This window comes from Sebastes fasciatus, chromosome 11 (genome assembly GCF_043250625.1).
Source record: "Sebastes fasciatus isolate fSebFas1 chromosome 11, fSebFas1.pri, whole genome shotgun sequence".
Classification (NCBI taxonomy): domain Eukaryota; kingdom Metazoa; phylum Chordata; class Actinopteri; order Perciformes; family Sebastidae; genus Sebastes; species Sebastes fasciatus.
This window is the reverse complement of record NC_133805.1, coordinates 10,527,333-10,538,730: the sequence shown is the minus strand read 5'-3', so window position 1 is coordinate 10,538,730 and position 11,398 is coordinate 10,527,333. Positions and strand designations below refer to the sequence as shown.

The 11,398-nt window shown below is 33.3% G+C and overlaps 1 protein-coding gene and 1 long non-coding RNA gene across 2 annotated transcripts; one reads left to right on the top strand and one right to left on the bottom strand.

Moving 5' to 3' along the window:
• Positions 1 to 2,179: 2,179 nt before the first annotated feature.
• On the top strand, positions 2,180 to 5,150 carry LOC141776731 (uncharacterized). Its single transcript, XR_012595799.1, has 2 exons — positions 2,180 to 3,056; positions 3,161 to 5,150. It is a non-coding gene; the product is annotated as an uncharacterized LOC141776731 (long non-coding RNA).
• Positions 5,151 to 6,194: 1,044 nt separating this feature from the next.
• LOC141776944 (small ribosomal subunit protein uS3mA-like) lies at positions 6,195 to 10,860 on the bottom strand. Its single transcript, XM_074650816.1, has 4 exons — positions 10,855 to 10,860; positions 7,242 to 7,319; positions 6,843 to 6,954; positions 6,195 to 6,605 (listed from the first exon to the last, which is right to left on the bottom strand). The coding sequence occupies exons 1-4, from the start codon at positions 10,858 to 10,860 to the stop codon at positions 6,322 to 6,324; spliced, it is 480 nt and encodes a 159-aa protein (XP_074506917.1). The 3' UTR covers positions 6,195 to 6,321.
• Positions 10,861 to 11,398: the final 538 nt, after the last annotated feature.

The window sequence follows — 11,398 nt, the reverse complement described above, 5'->3', positions numbered from 1 at the left end:
GAGGCCTGAAGATGTTGAATGATCCAGTAATTCAAAAGCAAAGATTACATTTACTAAAAAACGTCATTTTATGCAGCAGAAATTTGTTTACAACTTCTTCTGGTTTAGACACCTGAGATCTGGAGAAACGTTGTGAGTGAACTAATTATTCTATTTATTTTTTAATTCTCCAGACTCTCCGGTCTTCATCTCTCATCCTCACTTCTTTAACGCCGACCCGGTGCTGCTGGACTTCGTTCAGGGTCTCAATCCAACCGAAGACGAGCACGGCCTCTTCATCGACATCCACCCGGTGAGCACGCACACATCTATGGCATGAAAAGAGTTCTTCTAGGTCCATCAAATACAAACTAAACAAATCTTGGTGGTGCCAAAAGTCCAATACACATTCATGTCTATTTATTACATAAGTTCATCTTCTTCCCTTTTAACTTAAAGGTCCCATATCGTGCTCATTTTCAGGTTCATACTTGTATTTTATGTTTCTACTAGAACATGTTTCCATGCTTTAATCTTCATAAAACACTTTATTTTCCTCATACTGTCTGCCTGAATATGCCTGTATTCACCCTCTGTCTGAAACGCTCCGTTTTAGTGCATTTCAACAGAATTGCGTTGCTGGGCAACAGCTTGCGTATATGTTTACTTCCTGTCAGCTGATGTCATTCATATACACTTGCCACAAGAAAATAAACATTTTAGAATATTTATGTTTAAAACTGTGAAATGGTCTAGATAAAAACAGTTTTATATCTATGATCTATATATATATTGTATATTTGTGACATCACAAATGGACAGAAATCCTGACGGCTTGTTTCAAAGACACAGTTTCTGAATACATGGCTGTGTGTATTTCTCTGTCAATACTTTCACAGTATTTATATTACACTTAAACCTGCTTTATAATATAAAAGCCATGAAAATCTCACTATTTTACAATACGGGACCTTTAAATATAAATTACTCTGTGGTTTGACATTTCAACCATTATGTCTTTCCATGGACAGATGCATGGACATGATTTCAGTAATTTAGTTCTACGTTTTCAAAACAGAAATCCTTAAAATTAGAAGTAAACATGAATAATTATTACACTAAATTTATGTTTGTATTCTCCCACGGAATTTAAAATTCTATATATAAAGATAGATGCTTTATTTCTTTAATTTCTATAATAATTCTAATTCTCTCCTCTCCTCGGTCCATCCAGGTGATGGTGGTGATGACTGTTATGAGCCTCTTCACAGGTCGGATCATCCTCCTCAGGTCGTTATCAGTCACTTCACCTTGATCCCTAAATCCAGTTTACCATTGAAAGACACTCGAGATGGTTTCACATCATTTAAGGCGCCACAGAATAGATTATCCCCATTATCCTACTTACTTATCCTATAGGAGGAACCTTTATCCAAGTAAACAATCTGAGTACTTCCACCTCCACTAGTTTCTATATATGTGATATCATGAGGGAGTATTCCTTTGAGTCTTTGGTACTTAAAGTGAATTTAGTATCATTACTGTTGTTAAATAACTTATAATAAAAAGGTAGACAGGTACTTAAATATATTTATGTGCAGCGGTGGAAAGTAACATTTACTCAAGTATTATAAGTAACGTTTTAGGTACTTGTACTTTACTTGAGCACTTACATTTATGGTACTTTAAACTTCTACGTCACTACATTTCAGAGGGAAATAATGTACTGTTCTACCAACAACAGTAACATGCTACATTCATAATAATAATAATATAATATGTAATAATATTTCACACAGGGGACATTTTTCTGCATTAAGTACTCAGAATTTATATATATATAAATAAATAAATATAACTATTGATCAACAGAAAACCAATCAGCAACAAGACTTTCGGTTCATTGTTCAAGTCATTTATCAAACAGAAATGGAATATCAATGGGAATTTGAATGTCTACTATTACATGACAGCAGGACAAACTCTACCCTTTAAACCTATTAAAAAAAACATCAAACAGGGTGTGACCTTCAGACTGAAATCCTCCAAAACAGTTCATGAGGAAACTTTTAGATAAACCTGTTAATCCTGTTCCTGTGATTGGCAGCAATGTTGTCGTCAAACTGCGCCTTTAAGGCCATCATGCAGTTTTAATAAAATATATATATATATATATATATATATAAATATATGTATTTTTTGCATGTAAATTACTTATTATTTTTTATTTAAAATAGAGTATATGTGAGCAGGAATTGACTACTCAACCTGTGCAGGAAAGGCCCGCCCAAAGCTAGTTGATTGACAGCTTGGCCTTTCAAGGAATAGCACAGGCAATAGGGAAAAGAATAAAGAAAAGTAAAGGGATAAAATTTAAATAAATTAAATTATATACAAATAAATAAATTACATCAATTAAGAATTTACAGACAAATTAGAGTAATTTAAATGCAAAAAATAAATAAATGACATTATAAATAAATTACATAAATTAAGAATTTACAGACAAATTAGAATAATTTAAATGCAAAAAAATAAATAAATTACATTATATAGAAAAAAATATATTAAAATGTACAGAAAAAAATAGAGTAATTTGAATGCAAAAAATAAATACATATATCCTATAGTCCTTTCTGATTTGACGCTATATAAAAATAAATTGAATTGAATTGAATATATACAGAAATAAATTAAAAGATAACTGTTAAAGTAAATGAAAAATGATTCTGTTATATTTTGTTATTTGTATATATATATATTGCATATCAATTACTCGTTTTTTTTAAAGGGTTACAAATAAATAAATGACATTAAATCATTAAATAAACAAAATAAATAAAACATAAAATAAATTAATTAATAAAGAATATACAGAAAAAGATGTAGTTAACCCGTATTCATTTTGCCAACCGTGTATCCCATAAAAATATTTTTTTAATGAGAATAATTCTTTTGTTCTTCAGCAATGTTTCCCAGACTGCGTGTGCGAAGACGCCTACAACAACACCTACGCCTGCGTCCGGACCCTCGACGGCAAAGACAACCTGCAATACTGCGAGTTTGCAGACAGCGAGGTACAGCATGACGACATACAGTACATGTAATCTGAGTCCTTTATGTGACAACAGATGTGATGAAACTCAGCGTCTCATCTTCTTCTTCTTCTTTGTGTCCCCAGTCGTTTGTGGAAGTGTACAACCTGACGTCAGACCCCCACCAGCTGGAGAACATCGTGAAGAAGGTGGATCCGGCCGTCCTGCAGGCGATGAACCAGCGGCTTATAAAGCTCCAGTCCTGTTAGGGCGACAGCTGCCGCGACACCAAGTAACCAAGAAGCGACGCACGCCAGGAAGCTGCCATTTCTACGAGATGGGGTTGGTTTATCCGACTTGTTTGGTCAACTTTTACCACAAGCGTGACGGTTGGATCGACCTTTTTTTATAACCCTGTTTCCCGTTTTGACTCGTCTCAACAGGAAAAGTTAAATGATGGCTGGATTCTATTCAGCTGCTTCAGTTTCAGGGTCCTGGTATTGTGCATGCTGGCTCACTGTCACTCTGTCATGGTTTACTGGGACACTTGAATAGAACGGAGCCGTCGTTAAAGGACACGTTTGACGTTTTGGGAAATACGCTAGTTTGTCACGGTCCCTCTGCTTCACTCCTCGCCGCCAGGAGACTTCTTCACCGGGAAATATATCTATAGACGCCGGTTGAGTTCACCGATTGAAGCAAATAAGAGCCGGGCTATTAATTGAAGTTTTGAGATATACACGTTTTTATACGGACCCTCCACCAGAATCTCCCAAACTGTCAAACTTCTCCTTTAATGTTTACTGTAGTTTTCTTACGACGACGAGTCAAAATATCTGCTGTGAAAATGTTCTTAGGGTTTTTTTTATTCTTTTATATTTGAGATAAACTCCTCACCCAGTTCATATTGTGCAGATCTCTGCATATAAACTGCACTATAAACTTCTGTTCTTTACTGACTGTTCGGGGTTCAAAATGTCATCTCAACTTTTTTTGTTCTTAAATGATGCACAACCAAAGGTTTACTAGCTGTTGTTAATCCAATCATCTCTAAAGGAAGAGTTCGACATTTTGGGAAAATACACTTATTTGCTTTCTTGCAGAGAGTTAGCTGAGAAGATGATATCACTCAAGCTTAGCATAAAGACTGGAAACGGGGAAACAGCTGGCCACTTCTGCGTTTTACTGGAGGGGTTTTGTGCCAAACAATTTCTTGGTTGGGAAATAAGAAATAATCCTTGTAGTTATATAAATATTACTTGTATTTTTACACGTTTTTGTACGGACCCGCCATCAGAAAGTCACGTCTGTCCGTTCAGTATAACGCTTAGCACAGAAAATAGTGTGAAAACAGCTGTTTAAAGATATCAAAATCCACCTATCTGCATCTCTAAAGCTCACTAATCACCTCGTTATGTCTCGTTTGTTTAATTCAAAACAAAAACTGAAGTGTAAAAATGATAATTTGCAATTTAACGGAGGTTAACGGTATGTTTGGAACGGTTTCTTGGCAAGAATAGTTTGACATAGACAACCATAAAACTACAATTTGATGTTTTGACATGTCAGTTTTTGTGTGAATTAAACAAACATGATATAAAGTGTTTATCAGTGAGCTTTAGAGGTTCTGCAAAGTGGATTTTATAACATTTAGACAGAACCAGGCGAGCTGTTTCCAGTCTTTATGTTAAGCGTTTAACCAGCTGCAGCTTCATATTTCCCAAAATGTCAAACTGTCTCTTTAAGCTGAACTTATTTAGAGTTCAGCTCTTAAATATTGTTGAACTTTTATCTCTGCAGAACTTCTAATGAAAGAAGTTGAAGTCTTTTGTGCCTCACACACAACTTTGTTTTAATTTTTAATCCTGCTGTTTGATATTTTACACGGAGTATTAATGATGACATTTATGTTATTGAGCCTTTTTAATTAAAAAGGAAGATGGAATAAAAAGGGCTGTGATATTTTTCGATGCGTGTTTTGTAATTGTGAGCTGGAAGTTTCACCAGGTAACATGATGAAACGAAACGCTCCGATCCCGTGTGCCTCGTGTTTGCACTGACGAGGCTCACGTGCCTTAAATGTGAATGTATTTGCACTGTGATGAAATTAACAATAAATCAAAAGAAGCATTTAAATGAACTTGTCATGTGGATATTTTTCTTTTCGGTGTCACACAGCAAAAGTACAATGTACTATTCAGCATTTATAAACATTAAATAAACAGGTTATAACACACTTTAATGTAGTTGTAAAGACATTTCAAGTGTTTTCATTATATTGTCATTTATTGTCTGTTTATACAGCAGCCTTCAGGTCCACAGGAGGAGTTATAGTTATACATTAATAAACACTTATATGTACTTACATCTACATTACAGAGTGTTATAAACCGCTTATTAAATGTTTATTTACTGCTTATAAATGCTAAAAGGGGGACTAAGTGTAATCTTCTTCTTCTGGAGTAATGTGCTGAAAATTAATGAACAAGATGTATAAAATGCAACCTGATATTTTAACTTTGAAGTATCTTATAGGACCCCAACCGGTATTAACTTTTCCCCTGACTTACAAACCATGATACGTTCGGCTGAGTCAGAGGCTTCTTTTAAATTAAAGCTTAAAACATACTTTTATCGCACCGCTTTTCCCTGATTTCATCTACTTACTCTACTTGTATTGCTGTTTTTATGTGTTGCTATAATGTATGTTCTATGTGTTCTTTCTTGCTATGTGAAGCACTTGATAATTTGTTTTGATAAATAATATATAAATAAAGATATTATATTATGATGATAAACATGAGGAATGGAGGTGATGAAACTGCATGTGAATTGAAAAATTGACAATTTAGTGTTGTGAATGATGAATGTAAGATGGTGAAAATGATAAAACACGGCTCTTTTTTCATCGTATCACGTTTTAAATTAATCAAATCACTTGATAATTTATCAATTCACATAAATTTTTACAGATCTGTTGTTCAATTTACATGCATTTATTATCGCCTCAATTTTTTATCAATTAATATTTGTTACTTCCACCGCTCATAGATAAAAGGATGACATTTCCAAATGTAAATAACAGTTGGATCATAGCGAACTGGAGCTGCAGTATATACATACATACAGTTTATTAAACCTTGTAGTTACTATATATGTTTAACAATATCAGGCATAATGTTACAATAACACATGTTTATTTAAATCTGAGCATTTATTTCACAAAAGCAATAACGCTGAAGAACAAGAGCAGAATCCATGTGGTGGTAAACCATCTCTAGTAGAAACATTCAGTATTAGTACAACATCAGAGGTACTTGTACACGGCTTTATCCTGCAGCGTCTGAATCTCTAACTTGACGGGGCATTTGTACAGGTGCGACAGCAGCGACTCCGAGTAGCCGATCAAGAAGTAAAACTTCTGCGGAGGTAACTTCTGGATCATCAAAGCGCACACGATGAGCAGGTTGCCGCGTCGTTTGATCACGATCTCGTTGGCCAGGCAGGCGTGGAAGGTCCCGAACATGAAACGTCTTATGAACACGTCCTCTATGGTCCGGTCAGCTGCGCCCTCCTCTCCTTTCAGGTTACCTAGAAGAAACAGGAAGGAGAGTTTACAGAGTATACAGCAATACATCCACTTTAAGTATATCGCCTAATACAACTTTTAAACCGATTAAAATAGTCTCTGCATGCTTTGCTCCTTTCCCACAAGTCCTGTTGTATTTACATCTTTACAAACACTAGATTCAAACTGTTAAGTTGCTCTTTAAGGAGCATGCTCGTGGTCGTGGTCATGGTCATGGTCATGGTCGTGGTCGTGCTCACTGGTATTGTGTGACAGCCATCCTTTGCGGTGGGCGATGTAATGAGGTGGAAGTGCTTGCTCATAGGTTATAGGTTTGTCTCCTTTCCCCACTCGGACACGAGCTGCTTTGTTCTGGAAAACAAAAGAGAAAGAAAGAGGATAAAATGTCAGTAAAGCAAACTGATAACTACACGATGAGCCTCGATCCAAAAGCAAGAGTGCTCACTAGTGCTTAGTTACGCCATCGTGCAAATCCCAAATATACAAAGAACTCTGCACTTCAGAGACTGTAACTCTGCGAGATATCTTCTTAAATTGTCTAGCTCATATGGGCAAGTGAGGACTGTTTTAAGACAGACTCAGAATAATGTGAACCTAACCTATATAAGGTTAATTATAATGATGTCTGGAGTGTTTACCTTGCAGCACGCTGCAGTGACGTGGAGAGCTCTGCTTCCAGAGGAGCTGCATAATGAGCCGGACCTGGATAAAGAACTCTGCAGAGGGGAAATAAACCATCAGATTACTACGACTAGTTCTGAGAACAGGAGGCTTTACAGGATCTAATCAGGATCAGTAAGAGCTGAGCTTGTGAAATGATGATTCAGTTGCAGTTCCCAGTTTAGCCCAACTGGTTATCCACCTTTGGTTATACATTTTAACATACTTTACGTTGTCATTTATCCACAAGAAGACACAAGAAAAGTGTTGAAATAAAACATTTGCATCTATGAATGTCTGTTTTTGCAAAAAGAACAAGAATGCTTCTTTAATGTTCAGTTAAGGGGAGACACCCGAGGTCAGGGGTCAGCAACCTTTACTATCAAAAGAGACATTTTTGGCAAAAAAATAAATTTTAAAAATCTGGCTGGAGCCGCAAAACATATTTGAGCCTCATAATGAAGGCAACACCACCTATTGCATGTACTACCCTCGTACCTGTTGTAGGTTTATGGTACGACGGAGTATTAGGGCAACATTGAGGAAAAAAATAAATCTGAGATTACCAGAATAAAGTTTACGAGAAAAAAAAGTCGTAATATTATAAAGTAGTACTTTACATGTTATTTTTGTTTTCTTTTTGTAAACCTATGACTTTATTCTCATAATATTACGACTTTATTCTCGTAATATTATTACTTTATTCTCGTAATATTATAAAATGTTTTCTCGTAATATTACAAATTTATTCTCGTAATATTAGGACTTTTTTTCTCGTAATGTTATGACTTTAATCTCGTAATGTTATGACTTTAATCTCATAATGTTATGACTTTAATCTCGTAATGTTATGACTTTAATCTCGTAATGTTATGACTTTAATCTCGTAATGTTATGACTTTAATCTCGTAATGTTATGACTTTATTCTCGTAATGTTATGACTTTAATCTCGTAATGTTATGACTTTAATCTCGTAATGTTATGACTTTAATCTCGTAATGTTATGACTTTAATCTCGTAATGTTATGACTTTATTCTCGTAATGTTATGACTTTATTCTCGTAATATTATGACTTTATTCTCGTAATGTTATGACTTTATTCTCGTAATATTACAAAATGTTTTCTCGTATATTACAAATTTATTCTCGTAATATTACAACTTTATTCTTTTAATATTATGACTTTATTCTCGTAATATTACAAAATGTTTTCTCGTAATATTACAAATTTATTCTCATAATATTAGGACTTTTTTTCTCGTAATATTATGACTTTATTCTCGTAATATTATGACTTTATTCTCATAGAGTTATGACTTTAATCTCGTAATATTATGACTTTATTCTCTTAAAGTTATGACTTTAATCTCGTAATATTATGACTTTATTCTCGTAATGTTATGACTTTATTCTCGTAATATTATGACTTTATTCTCATAGAGTTATGACTTTAATCTCGTAATATTATGACTTTATTCTCTTAAAGTTATGACTTTATTCTCGTAATATTACAAAATGTTTTCTCGTATATTACAAATTTATTCTCGTAATATTACAACTTTATTCTTTTAATATTATGACTTTATTCTCGTAATATTACAAAATGTTTTCTCGTAATATTACAAATTTATTCTCGTAATGTTATGACTTTATTCTCGTAATGTTATGACTTTATTCTCGTAATGTTATGACTTTATTCTCGTAATATTATGACTTTATTCTCGTAGAGTTATGACTTTAATCTCGTAATATTATGACTTTATTCTCTTAAAGTTATGACTTTATTCTCGTAATATTATGACTTTATTCTCGTAATATTATTACTTTATTCTCGTAATATTATGACTTTATTCTCGTAATGTTATGACTTTAATCTCGTAATATTATGACTTTAATCTCGTAATGTTATGACTTTATTCTCATAGAGTTATGACTTTAATCTCGTAATGTTATGACTTTATTCTCGTAATATTATGACTTTAATCTCGTAATGTTATGACTTTATTCTTGTAATGTTACAAAATGTTTTCTTGTATATTACAAATTTATTCTCGTAATATTACAACTTTATTCTTTTAATATTATGACTTTATTCTCGTAATATTACAAAATGTTTTCTCGTAATATTACAAATTTATTCTCGTAATATTAGGACTTTTTTTTCTCGTAATGTTATGACTTTATTCTCGTAATGTTATGACTTTAATCTCGTAATGTTATGACTTTATTCTCGTAATATTATGACTTTATTCTCGTAATGTTATGACTTTATTCTCTTAAAGTTATGACTTTATTCTCGTAATATTACAAAATGTTTTCTCGTATATTACAAATTTATTCTCGTAATATTAGGACTTTTTTTCTCGTAATGTTATGACTTTAATCTCGTAATGTTATGACTTTATTCTCGTAATATTATGACTTTATTCTCATAGAGTTATGACTTTAATCTCGGAATATTACGACTTTTTTTCTCGTAATGTTATGACTTTATTCTCGTAATATTATGACTTTATTCTCAAAGAGTTATGACTTTAATCTCGTAATATTATGACTTTATTCTCTTAAAGTTATGACTTTAATCTCGTAATATTATGACTTTATTCTCGTAATGTTATGACTTTAATCTCGTAATATTATGACTTTATTCTCATAGAGTTATGACTTTAATCTCGTAATGTTATGACTTTAATCTCGTAATGTTATGACTTTATTCTCGTAATATTATGACTTTATTCTCGTAATGTTATGACTTTATTCTCTTAAAGTTATGACTTTATTCTCGTAATATTACAAAATGTTTTCTCGTATATTACAAATTTATTCTCGTAATATTAGGACTTTTTTTCTCGTAATGTTATGACTTTAATCTCGTAATGTTATGACTTTATTCTCGTAATATTATGACTTTATTCTCATAGAGTTATGACTTTAATCTCGTAATATTACGACTTTATTCTCTTAAAGTTATGACTTTATTCTCGTAATATTACAAAATGTTTTCTCGTAATATTACAAATTTATTCTCGTAATATTAGGACTTTTTTCTTGTAATGTTATGACTTTATTCTCGTAATGTTATGACTTTATTCTCTTAATATTATGACTTTATTCTCATAGAGTTATGACTTTAATCTCGTAATTTACGAAAAATTTTCTTGTAATATTCTGACTTTATTGTGTAAATCTCAGATGTTTTTTCCCTCAATGTGGCCCTAATACTCCGTAGTACATTATCTCTTTGGCCCTCACTGCATTAGACTTATATACTATATACTTAGACTATAAACTGTGTTACCTTCATCACAATGATCAAATGTTTTGCGGCTCCAGACAGATTTTTATTTATTTTTTGCCCCGAAATGGCTCTTTTGATAGTAAAGGTTGTTGACCCCTGTCGTAGATGAGGTAAAAAGTACATTACTTCCCTCCAAATTGTAGTAGAAGTAGGAAGTAGCATGACATTTTAAATACTCAAGTAGAGTACAAATACCTCTGGTTATATAGAGTCAGAAAAACAACAACCGGCAGGGGATTGATCCAGTTAAAAGTTCAAAGAGGTCCTGATCATCTGTTGTCTCTCCGTCACCTCCATCACTGTCTGTCTGTCTGTCTGTCTGGTATCAGTGTCGGCCTACCTCCACCTTTGTCGTCTCCCATCATGCAGCTCTTTGATGTGACAGACCTTACAGTCTGAAGAAAGAAAATTAACCTTAAAGGGAGATTAGTCAAGTATTTAATCCTCTTATCAACATGGGAGTGGACAAATATGCTGCTTTATGCAAATGTATGTATATATGTATTATTGTAAATCAATTAACAACATAAAACAATGACAGATATTGATCCAGAAACCCTCACAGGTACTGCATTTAGCATAAAACAATATGCTCCAATCATAACATGGCAAACTGCAGCCCAACAGGCAACAACAGCTGTCAGTGTGTCAGTGTGCTGACTTGACTATGACTTGCCCCAAACTGCATGTGATTATCATAAAGTGGGCATGTCTGTAAAGGGGAGACTCGTGGGTACCCATAGAACCCATTTACATTCACATATCTGGAGGTCAGAGGTCAGTATGTGAGCCATGCTCACTTTTACCTTTTTTTTTTTTTTTTTACTTGCTTTTA

Excerpts from the sequence above, each read along its gene's own strand:
- LOC141776944 (XM_074650816.1), bottom strand. Across the intron at positions 6,955-7,241 it reads TCACTGCAGCGTGCTGCAAG|AACAAAGCAGCTCGTGTCCG; the intron begins GTAAACACTCCA and ends TTTGTTTTCCAG. Across the intron at positions 6,606-6,842 it reads ATGGCTGTCACACAATACCA|GTAACCTGAAAGGAGAGGAG; the intron begins GTGAGCACGACC and ends TGTTTCTTCTAG.